Source organism: Vulpes vulpes, chromosome 11 (assembly GCF_048418805.1).
Source record: "Vulpes vulpes isolate BD-2025 chromosome 11, VulVul3, whole genome shotgun sequence".
NCBI lineage: Eukaryota > Metazoa > Chordata > Mammalia > Carnivora > Canidae > Vulpes > Vulpes vulpes.
In genome coordinates, this window is record NC_132790.1 from 88330721 (window position 1) to 88350475 (window position 19755).

At 42.2% G+C, this 19755-nt stretch overlaps 1 protein-coding gene across 5 annotated transcripts in view; it reads left to right on the top strand.

Annotated features, from left to right (window-relative positions):
* Positions 1-8575, top strand: part of ATP1B3 (ATPase Na+/K+ transporting subunit beta 3) — a 44942-nt gene extending 36367 nt beyond the window's left edge. For 4 of the 5 annotated variants that reach the window (XM_072727028.1, XM_072727029.1, XM_072727026.1 and 1 more), the window contains 4 exons: positions 436-620; positions 1638-1688; positions 5869-5955; positions 7559-8575. In XM_072727028.1, coding sequence (XP_072583129.1) covers positions 436-620; positions 1638-1688; positions 5869-5955; positions 7559-7732 — 497 coding nt within the window. In that variant the 3' untranslated portion in view covers positions 7733-8575. Of the gene's footprint in view, positions 1-435; positions 621-1637; positions 1689-2218; positions 2248-5868; positions 5956-7558 lie in introns of all 5 variants that reach the window. The other variant, XR_011995290.1, reaches the window with a different exon arrangement.
* Positions 8576-19755: the final 11180 nt, after the last annotated feature.

Below are 19755 nucleotides of genomic sequence, written 5' to 3' on the forward strand. Positions count from 1 at the left end.
CTCATGTATAAATAAATAAAATCTTAAAAAAAAAAAAAACTGTTAAAGCTTATTAAACCTTTAATGGAACAAACATTTTTTCCTTAGGATCATTCTAAGGAAATGTCTTTGAAAGTGTCTTTGTCTTTGAAAAGTGTTGTCAAAAAATAAAGTGTTGTCCATCGGATGGGATGTCCCTGGTTTTATTTAAAGTCTGTTTCTGGGATCCCTGGGTGGCGCAGCGGTTTGGCGCCTGCCTTTGGCCCAGGGCGCGATCCTGAGACCCGGGATCGAATCCCACGTCAGGCTCCCGGTGCATGGAGCCTGCTTCTCCCTCTGCCTGTGCCTCTGCCTCTCTCTCTATCTCTCTGTGAATATCATAAATAAATAAAAATTTAAAAAAAATAATAAAGTCTGTTTCTGACTGATCTATGCACATGTATCTTTACTTTTTAGCATATGAGTCAGAAGAACAGAAGAATCTCACAGCCTGTTCTGATGGAGCACTTTTTGAACAGAAGGGTCCAGTTTATAATGCATGTCGGTTTCCTCTTACCTTACTCCAAGCATGCAGTGGTGTGGATGATCCAGATTTTGGCTACTCCAGAGGAAGTCCTTGTGTTCTTGTGAAAATGAACAGAGTATGTACATATTTTGCCACTGCTGCTTTTAGTGTCTTCTATTAGAAAGCTGGCAACTCTTTTATCTCATTTATGGGTAACTTGCATATGAGATTAGCCATGATAATAATTGACCTTTGGAAAATTAATACAGAAAAAAACCAAGACTGGTTCATTAAATCATGGATTAGGGAAGTAAAACAACTTTTCCCTTTTTAGTTATGTGCATCTAGGCATAGATTAATTCTTCAAGGGATAAGTATTCTGGTTGTCATACCCAAAATCATGATTTTATTAATGTTCAATGCTCATCTTTGTTCCAAAGTCATCACGTGGGCAAGAATCGTTACTGCTATAGATATTTCGGTTGCTACAAAACTTATCTTTTGGGAGGAATATTTACATTTTACAGGCATTTGCATGTAAAATGCATATAAATTTAAAACATAAAAAGATCCTCCCACAAAACAGATGAATAAATGTCTGTTGCCATACAGAGTTAGTTTTAGTTATATCTGCTACATACATGAAAGTAGCCTCATTATATAGAACTGAATAGTGCTGTATCTTAAAATGGGATTCTCCCCAACATGCATTTTGTGGAATAGATAGATGTAAGATATGGTAAGGCTCCATGGAAGCCTTGTGGAAACATATGTTGGCGGATTGACCTGATAAATCTTCATGAAAACATTTTATTATGCTTCTGCAATTCTTATTATTTGCATTAAAGATTTCTGTTTGTTTCTTGTTTTAAGGATAGCAGAGTGCAATACTATGTTTTACTTGGTTTTTTGGTAACTGATTTTTCTAAATTGCCCCAGTACAGTAACAAGACAGCTAACTGGTAAGATTATTTTATTGAAAAGTCCATTCTAACCCTCTAAAATAAAATAAAAAGGCAAACGTAACAAGGTTTTAATACACAGAGTTGGTATTTATCTCAATCCTTCCACTCCTGGGTCCCCAGCAACAAAACAGGAAGTTCTTTTATTTATGTTTGTGATGTTTCAGTTAATCAGTTTTTCTCTACCACAGATAATTGGATTAAAACCTCAAGGAATGCCAAGGATAGAATGTACTTCAAAGGTTAGTATTCAAAAAATTAACACAGCTTCTGTTAAAGCTTTAATAGATCTTAGTATTTTAAAACAGTGATTTTTTTAGTCATTTTTTCCTCCTGTCACATGTTGAAAGTCCTCTGTAGTGCTAGTCTTAGAAGAATAAAATTCCACCGAACTTTGGGTGTAGAGCCCTTTTTTATTTGCAAATGGTAATTCAAAAAGATGTTTTCATGTGCATGGATTTCATAGACACTGTGTTTACATTTACATATACCATATTTCATTGATTCTGAGATTCACTTTTTTTCTAGCTTAATAACACTGAAATGGGGGTTGGCCTTATAATTGCTGGTGTCTTACTAGCGTATCATGAGATTTCTCTTTATTAATAGTAGGTAAATTGGTGTGCATCAGTGGCATCTGAGATTTCATGAAAAATGGTACATTTTCCTTGAGGCAGTATTTTTTCTCTCTTATCCCTACTTTATTATTTTTTCTAGAGTGCTATGCAGTTTTCATCTCATAACTTCTTTTGTTTTCTCTCCATGCTGCAAGTGCAACTAAGACAAATATATAAATGATGGGTAAGAGTTCTGAGGAGAAAATGTTAAGTTCTAAATTTAATTTTATTGTACAAAATTTAGCATTCCAATCCCAAATCTGTCAAAAGTATCTTACTTGAAATGTTACATTGAAAATCACTTCTAAAGTTGTTTGCGAGGCAGCTTGGTGGCTCAGTCAGTTAAGCATCTGCTCAGGTCATGATCTCTCAGCGTCCTGGGATTGAGCCCCAAGTCCGAATCCTTGCTCAGTGAGGAGTCTGCTTCTCCCTCCCCCCACCCCAACCCTGGCTTATGTGTGTGTGTGCACACCCTCTCTCAATAATCTTTTTAAAAGTTGTTTGTGATGAAAACTATATTCTTTTAGCCATGAATAGATTTATTTGTGCAGAAACTTCTTATAAGATTTTTTTTTTAAGATTTTATTTATTCACGAGAGACACACACACAGAGAGGCGGAGACACAGGCAGAGGGAGAAGCAGGCTCCATGCAGGGAGCCTGACGTGGGACTCAATCCCGGGTTTCCAGGATCAGGCCCTAGACTGAAGGTGGCACTAAACCGTTGAGCCACCCAGGCTGCCCTGTGCAGAAACTTCTTGCTCAGTGGTTCTCAAATTCTTTCTTGCATCAGAATCACTTGGGAGGGCTTGTTGGGTCCCATTCTCGAAGTTCTGACTCAGTAATTCTAACTAAAGTTTCCAGGTGATGGGGATAGTCTCAGGCTCTTACTTTGAGAACTTCTGCTTTAGTGTATCCTTAATAATTTCTTTTGAGGATTTATTCACTGTTTAGAATAAAAAGCCAGGAAAGTCTGGTTTCTCATGTAGGTTGGAATATATGTGTGTGAACCATGTGCAGTTCACTTGACCTTCTTATACACAGCCAGTAGGCTACTTATAACCAGATGCTACATTAAGCTGAGCTTTTCTTGCTAAACAAATACTTCTGAAAAGCTAAGCATATTCTCTCATCTGGTAAGAAAACATATGGCTGCAAGCTACATTTAGAAAAAGTAACTTTTCCCTCCTTGCTTGCAGGTCTTTCCAATAGAAAGTTCCCAAGGCTTATGTGCTAGACTTCAGCCAGGGAGAAGTGCTAATTTCATGACAGCATACCTGTAGGCAGGAACTTTTGCCTTTGCATGTGAGCAGACTACACAGATAAGCTTGGAGTAGTGGCTCTGTGGAGCCAACACTACTAAGAAAGGAAAACACATTTTGGCCACTAAGGCAAAAGCTTTAAACTCCTAAGATTTCAATTTTGTAAACCCTTGGCCAGTATAAACAACTCCACGTAACTGTTTTCTTGGGGTTCTACATGGATTTTTATCTATCGTGTATCCTTTGCTTCTAGAATAGTTGGTGGAAATGTTAGTGAAAAATCGTGGTTGATGATTCAGATTTCAGTTTGTTGTCCCTGTGTGAAGAGTTGTGTGTAAAGTACGTAAAATCGAAGTAGATGGCGATTTTGTTTATTTAGTTGTAGAATAGGTTTGTTTTTAGAAAGTCTGTAAAACTTTTCGTTGTACTTCTAGGCTAGTCATCAGGTGGAGTGCATATGTTTTAGAGGTGTGGCTCTGCAGAGCAGAGGGGAACATTTACTGTAGGCCATCCTAGTGGCTATTAGCCATTACATTTGTCTATATCAAGTGTTCTTTAAATTCTTTAGTTGACTTTTTATGTAATACTTTTTATATCTCATATTCTTAAGTTTGATTGGCTTTGTTTTATACAAAAGTCCTGAAAATACCAAAATAATTAAAAGAAGCTTCTAGGCATTTAATTTAAAAGATGGTTCCTGCAAAAGATGGAATATTCATTTAGGAAAATGCAGGAGAAAAGAATTGGTAAATGCTACTCAGAGATAACCACTGCTTAGAACATTTGGTTTGTGTTCAGGTCTTTTAAAGGTGGTGTGTGTGTAAAAGAAAATACACTCATTTTAAAACTATGACAGGTATGCTTCACCCTAAAGTATCATTCAGATATGCATTTCAATATTCATAAATTCTCAATGTTTATTTTTACAGAAGGTATAAAGTTCAAGTAAAAGCTTGCCAACATTATGGTTTTGGTACAAACCAAGAGAACAGTGAAGAGTCAGTCACATCTAGGTGATCTTAAGCATATGATTTTAACTGAGCCTCAGTTCCCCCTCTTTGTAATTGATCCTGCCCAGAGAAGGCTGTTGGGGCCAAATGAAGTCAGTATAAGTGTGGTGTCCAGTAATCCACAAAAAACCTTTATATCTTGGGGGAACATCTACTTCTGTGAATTAAGCTCATGTGTTAAGAGAAAAGCAATTAATACAGAAAGGCACTCATCACAATGATTGTTTTTTCTTTACAGAGTACAAATGTAGGGTAGAAATGGTTTCTACGACTTTTTTTAGTCTTATCTCCTGTTCTTCCCGCCTATGTTTGACCTGGATCATCAGAACTTGCCCATTTTGTGGGGTATCGTCACTCCGCATTGTGCTATCTTGCTATGTTACTTGTCTGTTACATGTGCTACTCCTGGAGTTACATAAGCGGAATAGGACTTCTCCTTAGAGGAGATACTAGTTTTGCTATAGTGTTTCCTGTGTGCTTTCAAAAATAGAAATTAGTGCGTTTAAAACTAGAATTCAAGCATTTACTGATGTTTTAATTCATCCTTACTAAACTTGCACTGATCTTAGTCATTTACTGTGTGTTATAGTCATTAAAATTAATCCCGTTCGTAATGTGTTACCTGAGAATTCTTGTTATCAAGAAGAATAGAAATAATAGCATGAATGAGTTGGATTATGGATGATTTTTCACATTTACTAGTTTAAATATGTGGAATATGATTCAGTAAATTTCAGGACTTTGATTTTGCGTGTGTTCATAAATTTAAGGGTATTTTTATTTATTTATTCATGAGAGAGAAAGAGAGAAAGAGAGACAGAGGGAGAAGCAGGCTCCTTGCAGGGAACCTGATGTGGGACTCGATCCCAGGTCTCCAGGATCAGGCCCTGGGCTGAAGGCGGTGCTGAACTGCTGAGCCACCCAGGCTGCTCAATTTTAGGGTATTTAAATCAGTTAAGAGTTTAAAAAAAAAAAAAAAAAAAAAGCTTTGCTTGGAGTACCTTAAATTTTTCCTAATAGTTTTTGGTAGGTACATCATAGTTTCCCCTCTGGCTACCCTAACAGTTACTAATCACAGGAAACTTGGGGACCTTCTGCCTCCCAAGCCTGAATCCTGCATTCTATAGTATGGCAGCCATTGTTTACAGTCTGGAAGCACAGTATTTTAAATCCTTTCAGGACTGCATTGGTCCCCCATACAGACTGCTGTATTCCTGCTATCAGTGGCTGGAGAAACTGGCATTTGGTAGTTGGAAGACAGATAAGATTTTCAGACAGTGAATGAACAGCTCTGACTCTTAAGTTAGAAGGGATTCTCCTGGAAAAGCATGTAGGCTGTACCAGGAAATGTAAGAAGAGTCCAGACAGTTTGTGTCAAAGAATTCAAATCAAGATTAATAGGTCTGTTCTCAAAAATGTAATTAATGCAATTGGAACAGCATTGTAGGATTACTATATACAGTTGATACTGCCTTTATATTTTTAAGTTGTTTTTTGTGACCTAAAAAGGAATTTCTCTTGTTTTCTACTTTAGAGTGAAAACACAGCATCTCTGTCAACTTACCCCTTCAATGGAGTTATAGATTTAAAATATTTTCCATATTATGGGAAAAAACTGCATGTAAGTACTTAGAAGTTTGTACGTGGTTGTAAATGTCATTTGTCTGTGGTAGACAGGCCCTGGCCTGTGTAACTTGTGCATCCTCTATTTTGGTCTTTAAATATAAATGGTGATGCCAAGTAGAGATCCCACATCTCCAGTCAAAATGTAAAACCCAAGCAGATAACTTAAAGGATGGTTATTTTCAAAATGCCCTTTTCTCTTTCATTACTTAGAATGTGGGTGGAGTATACACAGAGGTGAAAACAAAGTGGCTAGAACAGTACAAAGAATTCCTGTAGACTTTTTCCAGATTTCCCAAATGTAATATTTTACCTCATTTGTCTCCATTTATGTTTAATATTTTTCCTGAACCATTTTGGACTAAGTTATAAACATAGTGCCTCTTTACACTAAATGCTTGTTTTCCTAAAAATAAGGACATTCTATATGACCATAACTGAGTTATCAAAGGAAATTAACATTGATATAATACTATCATCCAGTCTGCAGACATTGTTGAAGTTTTGCCAGTTGTACTAATAATGCCCTTTCTTGCAAATTCCTGGTGCAGGAGATCCTTAGTCACAACCTGGAGCAGTTCCTCTGTGTCTTGCCCTTGTGCTCTTCAAAAATGAGCACAGGACTTTTTTTGGCTTATTTTGTTTGTTCCTTACTGAGTTTGCCTGATGTTTTTCACGATTAAATGTAGATTGTACATTTTTGGCAAGAATGCCTCAGAAGAAATGTTTTCAGAATAGCCTAGCAAGAGAGATGTGGCGATGAGTGGTCAGGTAACCGTGAACACTGGGTTCCGGTGGCATCAGCCAGGTTTCTCCGCTGTCAGGTTGCTTTATTTTCTTTTGTAACCAGCAAGTATGTCATGGAGAGAGTACTTTGAGAGTCTCTACAATTCTGTTTCTCCTCCAGTTTTAAGCACGTTGGGGATTCTTGCCTGAATCAGCTACTAATAGGCTTGCTCCCAGATTTTTTTTTTCCCTCCATTTACTAGTCGGCATTCTGCTCTGAGAAAGAGCTTTGCCTTCTCCACCATTTATTTACATCCCTGTATTCTCATGGACTCTTATCTGTTACTGTTTGGTGCTAAAATTGTCCCCGATTTGGCCAGTGAGACACTTAGGCAGACTCTTACATCCTTTAGACATGCTCTCGTGCTGCTTTGAGCACCTCTCTACTTTCTGGCAATACAGAATACTCTGCATTCATCTTGTACTTTCTCTGCCTCCATCCTAGAATCAGCCCCCAGTTCCTTTTAGTGAAGAAATGTGTCTAGAAACCACACTGACAATACAGTTAGGAATATATTTGCATGAAATTACAGAATCAGTAAGGGAGTCTTTGGGTAAAGGGGAAACTCAAACTAAGGTTATAGAATATCTAAAAACTGGTAACAAGACACAACCTAATTACAAGATATATTTAAAGCAGTGCTCGCAGGAACTGTCTACATCCATAAAAATTCAAGTGAAAATAAGAAATAGAAAGTAGGTATCATTAATTAAAACTTGTTTTTAAAGTTTTACAGAATAAACTAACTCCTGATAAAAGTGTAAATGAAGTTACTATAGAACAGGAGTTTCATGTATTTTCCTTTATTTGCCAGGTGAGTTATCTGCAGCCATTAGTTGCTGTCCAGGTCTCCTTTAATGCGACCAGCAGTACCACAAATGAAGTAACAGTCGAGTGCAAGATTGATGGATCACCCAACCTAAAAAACCAGGATGATCGTGACAAGTTTTTAGGACGAGTTGTGTTCAAAGTCATAGCACGTGCATAGTAGGAGTTAGGATATCTCCACAGAGTAAATGTTGTGTTGTCTGTCTTCATTTTGTATCAGCTGGACCTGCCCGTCTAGAATTATGAGACCACCTTGGAGAAAGGTGGGGTGTGGTACATGACCTTGGGGTAACATCATAATGTGCTTTCAGATCATAGTGTTCAGTGTCCTCTCAAGTAACTGCCTGTTGCCTCTGCTGCCTTTTGAACCAGTGTACAGTCGCCAGATAGGGACCATGAACACCAAATCTGAATAGTATGGGGGTCTTGTCTTATTTTTATGTGGTTTAATTGCCAAGTGTCTAAAGCTTAATGTGCTGTGCTATGTAAATATTTTATAGATTTAACACTGGTTAACTGTCCTATTTTGATGCCAGCAAAGTTTTAGGGATAAAATGGTACCTGAACATCATCAAGTGACTTTCTAGCTGTAAGAAATGTGGTGGGGGGGGGGGGGGGGGGAGATGTTCTGTATGTGAGGAGAAAAAAAATAAAAGTGGATTTGAAAGGTTGACTTGATGTTTTGTAAAATTATTTTTTACATGCTGAATTAGTCTGTGGATCTTCTTGATTAAGAGCACAAACTTTATGTTGTAAAACGTGTAAAAAATATATATACCGATGGGATTATTTTTAGTGCTGGAACTAAATCTCTTATAAAGTATTTTAGACCATAGGTGAAACAGCATTTTTAAGTTAGCCACTATGAATATGCACCTAATTTTTTTATGAAATTAAATTCATATGATTTAAATTGTACAATAGTTTGTGAAATATCTTGTTACTGCTTTTATTTAGCAGACTGTGGACTCTAATAAAAAATATAAATTGTGAAATATAAAAACTTGGAACTTATTCAAAGCTTCAAACCAGTTTTATTTCAGCATCCTTTGACTAGTGTTGTGAAATATTTTCTCCTATCAGTGGGTACTGGAACGATTGTCATATTGTTACCTGCTTTCTCCTCTACTGAAAAAGATGTGCTTCCTATGTGATGGGTGGTTTAAGCCAATTTTTAATTTTTATCCTAAAAAGGCCAAAGCTTACATTCATGGTTTTCTTTGTGTTGGTGCAAGCCAGGATGAGTGGGACACAGCCCAGTGGGATCTCTGCCACTAGGATCTTAGTGATGGTAACAGATCTTTGCAACTAAAGAAAATGATTCTTGGAGCTATTAATAGAGCAAACGTTTGGGGGCTTTGATTTTCCTTTCTGCCCTGTCTCTTAAGAGTGCGATACCACTTTTAAAATGCTACAATACTAGAGCGTCACTTCAGCTGGTTCAATGTGAAAAGGTTTTCAGTTTTGACTCCTGTGGAATTCATATTATATATTCCAGTAAATTAGCATATTTGGGTCTTTGAAGTATAATGGAAGTTCTATTTTAAGGAGCTTAGATAAAAGCAGACTTGTTCTCAGAACATGAAACAAGAATGGAGATATCCCAAATGGTTAGTGGATTTGGGGGAGAATAAAAATGAGACCTACACGGAAGTCACTAAATGATATTTGCACTTCGCTGGTTAAGGAGTTTGGGAACCACCTGACTCCTCTGTGGCCACAGCTGACCTAACTAAGTCTTCCTGGCTCTTTCCTACTGAAATTAGGGGGGTTTAACAACTATCACAGGCCTGCTGAGTGCCAGGTAATGATGTGCCAGACTGAGAATACAGAGACAAAGACATGGTCTCTCGAAGATGAGAAGGAAATGGAACAGGCTCTGGGACAAGATACAGTGGGAAAGTTACGGTAATGGCTGTTGTGTGCAAGAGCCCAAGGAGGTGGGGTGACTGCCTTGCAATGGTCCCTTACAAGAGGCAAATGTTACATGGAGGGGAGGATCAAAAGGAGCTGGGCCAGCATGATACAGATGAAAAGTTTGGGAATGAAAAGGACTCTGGACACAATGAGTCTGCATTTCTGCTCCATTCCACATTTTCCTCACAACTTCACCAGATATCTTAACACACGGATTCTGATTCCATAGGAAATTGTTGGATATGGTCTCTAAGTCACAGCTCTGCTGCTTATTCCTAGACCACAGTTTGAATAACAAGGGACCAGAGGACTAAGACAACCAGATTTGCTTCCTTGGCCATGGAGTCTAGCACTGGTTTGACTACTGGATGGAGAAGTCTCAACTGTCAGTTGACTTTAGCTGATACTTAAATTCAGGAGGTTGGGGGAAAAGGGTCCAAGATGGCAAAGTAGGAAGACCCTTAACTCTCCTCCACAGGCATAACCAAATCTACACATATTTATAGAGCAATTTCTCCTGAAGACCACTAACTTGAGAGCTGCACATGGAAAATTACAAGAAGGACCAGCCTTGATACCACAGACAGGAGCGGAGTGCAGGCACTGTGATCAGTGTGTCAGTGAGCCCTGACCCCTCACACCCACCAGCCCAGACCATCCGTGTGCACACCAGGAGACCTGCGGTCGCTGCTCACTACAATACCTGTCTCGCCAAGGTGACAGGTCCCTGCATCCTGGAACACTCCAGACACCTTGCCAGGGCACTCCCAGTGCAGAGAGCCACCAGGACCTCCAGGCTCCTGCTCACTTTGGCTCTAGCCACCCACACACACGCCCCTGGCCTGTGGCACACATCGGCTCCAACCTCCCCACCAAAGTATCACCTAAGGGGAGCACCCCAGGACATCCTGATGTGTACACTTTTAGCTTTAGCTGTCCTGCCAGACAGCTCCAGGGTCCCCTCTGGAGAGCCCCAGGACTGCCATAGCCTGTGCCAATGTCCACTTTAGCTATACTGCCATAGTGTCTGGAGACCCACAGGACCACCCTACCCCATGCTCGCTTCGGATCCCACCAAGGGCAACCCCATCATGGAGTGCCCCAGGAACCCAGCCCACGCCACTGCAACTCTGGGCAGACCGCCAAAGTTGCCAGGCCTACACAGTCTACACAAACAGACAACCACACACAAGACCATTTCTTCAAATTCAGGAGAAGTAGTTGGATTTCTAATTCAGAGAAACCCAAAGTCCAGCAAAAGGAGAGGAATAGGCTTCCTATGAAAGAGCAAGATAAAGCCACAAGGGAAAAAAACTAAAAAGGAGAGAACCAATCTACTGATACAAAGTTGAAAGTAGGAGCACCTAGGTGGCTCAGTTGAGTGCCTTGAGCTCAGGTCAAGATCTTGATGTCCTGGGATCGAGTCCCACCTTGGGCTCCCCACACGGAGCCTGCTTCTCCCTCTGCCTAGGTCTCTGCCTCTCTGTCTCTCATGAATAAATAAAATCTTAGGGGGAAAAAATTCAAAGTAATGGTCAAACGTGCTCACTGGACTGGAGAAAAGAGTGGATATATTCACAACCTCAACAGAATATTAAAAACTAATCGCAGTTGAGTAAAATAAATGGAAAAATATGCTAGAAGGAACCAACGGAATAGATGCAGAAGAACCCATCAGTGATCTAGAAGACGAGGGAACACAAAACTAAAAGCCCCTCAAAATAAGAAAAAGTAGGGGAGGGAGTTAAGGTGGAAGAGTAGTAGGGGGACTCTGCCTCTTCCTCGCTCAAACACAGCCAGGTAGATACCGCAGGGTTCTGGACACCCAGGAAATCGAGGACTGAAGAGACCGCACGACTAGACGGAGGGGAGAGGAAGGTGGGAGGTGGGGATTTGGGAGGGGGAGGGAGGCTGCTGTAGGGGGGAGCCCGATCCCAGAGGTGGGGAGGGCACCACACAGGAAACCCCCCAGAACTACGGGTGGGGAGCGCTGCTCCTGTGGAGGCCGAGGCGGGGGCCTCTTGGTTCCAGGCCCCCCGGGTGGCCTGGCGAGCCCTTCCTCCTCTTGGAGAGCATCTGGGAGGGGGGCGGCCTCTCTCAGGAGCCAGAGCCCACAGGTGCTGGGGCTGCCCCGCCCGAGCTGAGCCCCTGCTCTGGCTCCTTGCTGTGCTGTCCCGGGGACCCCAGGAGCTCCCGCACCCACCGCAGCGGGCGACGCCCCCCAGAGATCAGCAGGTCTGCACCTCACCGGTCCTAAGCGGCGGAGGGGGGAGATCCAGCGGGGCCCGAGCTAAAACAGGAGCCCCGTGCAGGCTGAAGGCAGGGGCCTGAAGGAGCCCGGGACGGACGACGGTCCGCAGGGCCACCGGCCGCACAAGCTCCCACTTGGGACCAGGGAGCTGGCGCAAGGCATCTTTACCCCCGGGCATTAGCACGGACTTCAGTGAGCAGCACAGTGAGAGGCCTGCGCCCCTCACTCCAGGCCCGGCCCCCTCCCTGGCCGCGGGTACTTGGGAACTAGGCTTCGTGTGCCCGGGAGTCACAGCAAGAGCAGGCCTCTCCCCCAGGAGAGCAGCACGCACACCCCCCCCACACACACACCCTACCTCTCTCTGGCCTGCGCCAAGTGTACTGGGCACAGAGCGCTGCACAGCTTCAGCTCTAGGGGAAATTTATTTTAAAAAAAAAAAAAAGGCTAGATCTTAAGATTTTATTTGGCAGAGAGAGAGCGCACAAGCAGGGGGAGTAGCAGAAGGAGAGGGAGATGCAGGCTCCCGGCTGAGCAAGGAGCCCAATGCAGAGCTCAATCCCAGGACCCTGAAATCAATGATCTGAGCCACCCAGGTGCCCCAAGATCTAGCTTCTTTTAGCAAACAAACCAAAACACACCTGGTTAACACTCACCACAGTGCTCAAGGAGTCCAAATAGTCCACACTGCAGGCAAGGAGAAACTGCAAAAGACTGGCCCTAGGGAAAGAACAGCTAAAACCCAACAGCAGAGTACACCCAGCACACCAGAAACACTTCCTGAAATGTCAGGCCCTGGACAGCATAGGATCTCTTAATATAGCCCTTACTTTCAGAAGCAAGAAACCTAGCAGGCTTCCCCAACACAGAAGACAGAGACCTAGACAGAATGCCAAGCTGGAGGAACTCATCCCAAAAGAACAAGAGGAGGTTACAGCCAGGGAGCTTATGAAAACAGACATAATATGCCTGAAGAATTTAAAACAACTAATCATGAGGATACTAGCTGGGCTTGAGAAAAGCATAGGAATCACCAAGGAGTCCCTTACCACAGAGATAAAAGACCTAAAAACTAGTCAGGCCAAAATAAAATGCTATAACCAAGATGTAAATCCGACTGGACATAATAACCACAAGGATGGAAAAAGCACAGGAATGAATGTGACAAAGATTATGAAAAATAATGAAGCTGGAAAGAAGAAAGAAAAATATTGGATCATGAATGTAAACTTAGGGAACTCAGCAACTCCATAAAGCATAACATTTGTATCAATGGAGTCCCAGAAGAAGAGAGGTGAAAAGGAACAGACAGTTTGAGAAAATGATAGCTGAAAACTTCCTTAATCGGAAGGAGGACGCATGGGTGGATCAGCGGTTAAGTGTCTGCCTTCAGCCCAGGGCGTGATCCTGGAGACCCAGGATCGAGTCCCGCATCGGGCTCCCTGCATGGAGCCTGCTTCTCACTCTGCCTGTGGCTCTGCTTCTCTGTGTCTCTCATGAATAAATAAAATCTTAAAAAAAAAAAAAAAAAAAAAAAAAACAGGAAAGGAAACAAGACATCCAAATCCGGGAGGCACAGAGAACTCCCATCAAAATCAACAAAAGCAGGCAAACACTGAGACATAGTGTAGTAAAATTTGCAAAATACAGAGAATAAGGACAGAATCCTGAAAGCAGCAAGGGAAAAGAAATTCCTAATCTACAAGGGAAGACAAAAATGTTAGCAGTAGATCTTTCCACAGAAACTTGGCAGGCCAGAAGGAAGTAGTGTGATATATTCAACATGCCGAATGGGAAAAATATACAGCTAGAAATACTTTTTCCAACAAGGCTGTCATTCAGAATAGAAGGAAAGATAAAGAATCTCAAAAACAAAAACTAAAGGAGCTTGTGACTATTAATCCAACCCTGCATGACATATCTTTCAGTAGGAAAGAGAGCCCAAAAGTAACAAAGACCAGAAAGGAACAGAGAAAATCTCCAGAAAAACCAACTTTACAGGTAATACAATGGCACTATATTCATATCAATACTCACTCTGAATGTAGATGGACTAAATGCTCCAATCAAAAGACATGGGGTAAAAGCAAACCACAAGATTAAAACAAAACAAAATAAAACCAAGACCCATTTATATGCTGCCTACAAGAGATTCATTTTAGACCGAAAGACACCTCCAAGGGCACCTGGGTGGTTCAGCTGGTTGAGCATCGTCCAACTCTTGATTTCACCCCAAGCCATGATTTCATGAGTTGTGGGATTGAGCCCTGTTTGGCCTCCACACTCACCAGGGAATCTGCTTGGAGAGTCTCTCCCTCTGCCCCTCCCCTCACTCACATGTGTGTATATTCGTTTTTTTTTTTTTTTTTTTTAATTTTTATTTATTTATGATAGTCACACACACAGAGAGAAGGAGAGAGAGAGGCAGAGACACAGGCAGAGGGAGAAGCAGGCTCCATGCACCGGGAGCCTGACGTGGGATTCGATCCCGGGTCTCCAGGATCGCGCCCTGGGCCAAAGGCAGGCGCCAAACCGCTGCGCCACTCAGGGATCCCATGTGTGTATATTCGTGTTCTCTCGTTCTCTCTCTCTCTCTCTCGCTCTCAAATAAATAAATTAATTTAAAAAAAAAGACACCTCCAGATTGAAAGAGAGGATAGGAGTGCAAGGGTGGCTCAATTAAGTGTCCAACTCCTGATCTCAGCTCAGGTCTTTTTTTTTTTTTTTTAATTTTTTTTTTATTATTTATTCATGATAGTCAGAGAGAGAGAGGGAGAGAGGCAGAGACACAGGCAGAGGGAGAAGCAGGCTCCATGCACCGGGAGCCAGACGTGGGACTCGATCCCGGGTCTCTAGGATCACGCCCTGGGCCAAAGGCAGGTGCCAAACTGCTGTGCCACCCAGGGATCCCTCAGCTCAGGTCTTAACCTGAGGGTCATGCGCCTGAGCCCAGTGTTGTTGCACACCCAGAGTGGAGCCTACATGGAAAAAAAAAAAAAAAAGTGAGGGGATGGAGAACCATGTGTCTTGCTAATGGACACCAAAAGAAAGATGGAGCAGGGTGTCTGGGTGGCCCAATTAGGCATCTGTCTCTTGATTTTTGCTTGAGTCATGACCTCAGGGTTGTTGTGGGATGGAGCCCTCAGCACAGAGTCTGCTTGAGATTCTCTCCCATCTCCCTCTGCATCTCCCCATGCTCATACTCTCTTCTAAAATAAATACAACTTGGGGCACCTGAGTGGTTCAGTGGTTGAGCCTCTGCCTTCGGCTTAGGTCATGATCCCGGGCTCCTGGGATCAAGTCCTGCATCAGGCTCCCCACAGGGAGTCTGCTTCTCCCTCTGCCTATGTCTCTTCCTCTCTTGTCTCTCATAAATAAATAAAATCTTTTTTAAAAAAATCTTTAGAAAGAAATATAGCCAGAGTAGCCATACTTATATCAAACTTGGTCTTATTTTTTTTTTAAAGATTTATTTGAGAGAGAGAGAGAGAACATGCAAATGGGAGGAGGGGCAGAGAGAGAGAATCAAGCAGACTCCTTGCTGAGTGTGGACCCCAATGCAGGGCTCAATCTTACAACCCATGAGATCATGACCTGAACCAAAACAAAGTTAGACATTCAACCAACTGAGCCACCCAGGCACCCCCCAGACAAACTAGATTTTAAATCAAAGACTGTAACAACACTATATCACAATAAAGGGGTTTAGTCAATAAGAAGATCTAACAATTGGGAACACCTTTGGCTCAGGGCATGATCCCAGTCCAAGGATTGAGTCCTGCATCAGGCTCCCTGTGAGGACCCTGCTTCTCTCTCTGCCTGTGTCTCTGCCCCTCTCTCTCTCTCTCTGTCTCTCATGAATAAGTAAAATCTTTACTTATTTTAAAATTCAAAAAAAGAAGAAGAGGAAGGTCTAACAAGTGTAAACATTTATGCCCCCACTTGGGAGCACCCAAATATATAAACCAATTAATAACAAACAAACTCATTGATAACAATACCATAACAGTAAAGGACTTTAACACCCCATTTACAGCAATGGACAGATCATCTAAGAAAATTAACAAAGAAACAATGGCTTTGAATGACACACTGGATCAGATGGACTTAAATACATTCAGAACATTTCATCGTGAAGCAGAACGCAGTCTTTATAACGGCCTATGGAGTGTTCTCCAAAACAGGTCACATACTGGGTCACAAACCAGACCTCAACAAGTACAAAACGACTGAGATTATACCATGTGCATTTTCAAACCACAACACCATGAAACTTGGAATCAAACACAAGAAATTTGGAAAGACCACAAATTCATGGAGGTTAAAGAACGTCATACTAAGGAATGAATGCGTCAACCAGGAAATGAAAGAAATTTTTAAAATACACAAAAGCAAATGAAAACATAACAGTCCAAAACCCTTGGGTTGCAACAAAAGTAGTCATAAGAGAGAGGTACATAGCAATTCAGGCCTACCTGAAGAAGCAAGAAAATTTTCAAATACATGACTTAACCTTACACCTGAAAGAACTAGAAAAGGAACAGGAAATAAATCTAAAATCAGAAGGGAAGTAATAAAGATTAAATAAATAAACAGATCAATGAAACTAAGAGCTGGTTCTTTGAAATGATAAAATAGATAAAACTCTAGCCAGAGTTATCAAAAAGAAAAGAGAAAGGACCCAAATAAATAAAATAACAAATGAAAGAGGAGACGGGGCACCTAGGTGGTGCGGTTGGTTAAGCATCCCCGACTCTTGGTTTTGGCTTAGGTCATGATCTCAGAGTTGTCAGATCGAGCCCCTGCATCAAGGCTCTGCATTCAGTATGGGGTCTGCTTGGGTTTCTCTCGCTCTCAAATAAATATTTAAAAATAGATCATAATCAACACCACAGAAATACAATTATAAGAATATTTTGAAAAATCAGGACTCCTGGGTGGCTCAGCAGTTGAGCGTCTGCCTTTGGCCCAGGGTGTGATCCCGGGCCGGGGGCTCCCTGCATGGAGCCTGCTTCTCCCTCTGCCTGTGTCTCTGCCTCTCTCTCTCTCATGAATAAATAAACAAAATCTTAAAAAGAAAAATCATATGTCAACAAATCAATCTGGAAGAAATAGATAACTTTCTAGAAATCTACTGACTACCAAAACTGAAACAGGAAGAAATAGAAAACCTGAAAAGACCGATAACCAGCAAAGAAGTTTAAATAGTAATAAAAAAAAATCTCCCAAGAAACAAAAGAGGAGATGATGTTTGCTAATGATATACCTGCTAAGGAAGTAATACCCAAAATATATAAAGAACTTGTTCAGCTCAACACCAAAGAAACAAGTAGTCTGATTATCAAATGAGCAGGGGACCTGAATAGACATTTTTCCAAAGAAAACATATAGAGTGTCAATGGACGCATGAACAGAAGCTCAACATCACTAATCACCGGGGAAATGCAAACCAAAGCCACCGTGAAATATCACCTCACGCCTGTCCAAATGGCTAGAATCAAAAAACAAAGTAAAAACAAGAAGTGATAAGTATTCACTAGGACATGGAGAAAAAGGAACCCTCATGCACTGTTGGCGGAGAATGTAAATTGGCACAGCCACCGTAGAACAGTATGGAGGAGGTTCTTCAAAAAATTAAAGAGTAATACATGCGATCCAGTAATCCCTACTACTGGGTATTTACCCAAAGAAAACAAAATTATTGATTCCCAAAGATACATGCACCCCTATACTTAATTCAGCATTATTTACAATAGCCAAGACATGGAAGCAACCGAAGTGCCCACTGAGCGATGAAGAGACAAAGTAGATGTTTATTCTCTCTCTCTCTCTCTCTCATGCACAATGGAGTACCACTGAGCCATAGAAAAGAGTGAATTCTTACCATTTGCCACTAGTAAGTGAAATAGTAAGAGAGAAAAAGATAAATACCATAGGACTTCACTCATATGAAATATAAAATATAAAATGGGGGCACCTGCGTGGCTCAGGTGGCTAAGCATCTGCCTTTGGCTCAGGTCATGATCCCAGGGTCCTGGGATCAAATCCCATGTGGGGCTTCCGACTCAGCGAGGAATCTGCTTCTCCCTCTCTCTACCCCTCCCCCTGCTCATGGTCTCTATCTCACATTCTCTCGCTCTCAAATAAAATTTTTAAAATATGTATTTATTTATTCATGAGAGACGCACAGAGAGGCAGAGATACAGGCAGAGGGAGAAGCAGGCTCCCCGCAGGGAGCTCGATGTGGTACTCGATCCCAGATCCTGGGACCACTCCCTGAGCTGAAGGCAGATGCTCAACCACTGAGCCACCCAGGTCCCTCAAATAAGATCTTTAAAAAATAAAATGCAAAAGTAACAACCCACAAACCATAGTAGAATCAGGGCTATAAATACAGAGAATCAACTGAAGCTTTTCAGAGGGGAGGGGCATGAGGAATTGGGCCACGTGGCTGTGGGGGGTGGGGTGGTGCAGGTGTCCGGTTATGGAGTAACTCCTGGGGATAAAGGCAGAACATCGGTGACAGCCAGGGTATCCTAACAGCGCTGTGTGCCCACCATGCGGCCACACCTGGGGTGAGCAGAGCAGAGCTGAGTTGGGCATCATTATGCTGTAGACCTGAATTGAATGCAACATCGTGTCTCAACTCTGCCACAATTAAAAAAAATTTATATATATATACATATATATATATATACACACACACACACATTTTAAAAATAAAATGAAAAAAATTAATCAAGTGTATTATATTTGTAGGCCCAGGATAATTGTGCATTTGTTTCCTTAGATATCCAGCCTGGTTTATGCTTGGAAGTTTTTGTCTACCCTCTCTATGTATGTGTTTTTAAAGATTTTTTTAAAATTTATTTGAGCAAGTAAGTGAGAGGAAGAGCACAAGCCAGGGGAGGAGCAGAGGGAGAAGCAGGCTCCCCACCGAGCAGGGAGCCTGACGCAGGGCTTGATCCCGAAACCCCAGGATCATGACCTGAGCCAAAGGCAGGCACCCCCCTGCCCCCCACTCTCCATCCTCTTTAATTTTGGTCACTTCGGTGGGTGGCAAATGGACAAATTACAGTAGAGCTTATGTGGTCCCGTTGTGTATATATAGGCTTTCTCACTCTTGTTCTGTGTTTTAGTGCCTCTTTTAGGGTTTTCTGTAAAACATACCATTTAGCTAGATCTTTTATAGTTTGTCCTGCACCTTAAACTGTTGTCCTTTCTCGGTGTGAATTTTCCCCAGGTGTGCAGTGCTGAGATATGAAAAGCTGGTTTGTCCTCTCGGCATAATCCAAACAGGGCAGGACAGCCTGTCCCAGAAGGTGTAGCGTGAGGAGGCACCCCCAGGCTGTCCTGAGAGCCTGCTGGAAGACAACACTTCAGCTTGGATCCCCCATCATTCACCTCGGATGGAGAGGAAGGCAGACGTGACTGTGAATCCACAACGACATTAGATTGCTAGAACCCGGAGGTAGGCCACTCGACTCCCGGGCCACAGCTAACTAAAATGACTGCAGCACTGCCCTTCTGTACTGAATGGATTAATGAGAAAATGGATAAATGAGAAAATATACACATGGTGCCAACATGCAGATGTTTCTTTCTTTTTTTTTTTTTTTTTTAAGATTTATTTATTCATGAGAGACACACACAGAGAGAGAAAGGCAGAGACACAGGCAGAGGGAGAAGCAGGCTCCATGCAGAGAGCCCGACGTGGGACTCGATCCTGGATCCCAGGATCACACCCTGGGCTCATGGCAGACGCCCAACCACTGAGACACCCAGGCGTCCCCACGCAGATGTTTCTAAATGTTCCTTTCTGAGGGCTCACCCTCCTTGAGGTTCCAGATGTGCCCGGAGCACTTCCTTCCTGCTAACTGGAAACAGGTGCACATCACTGCAGTCCTGCTGATGGGTTGGAGTGACGGTCACTCAGAGAAGGATGTGGCGAGAGTGGAGCCGGAAGCGTCCTGGGCCTGCCTACAGCCGGTGCAGAAGCTGCGTGTAGCAGGAGGGGG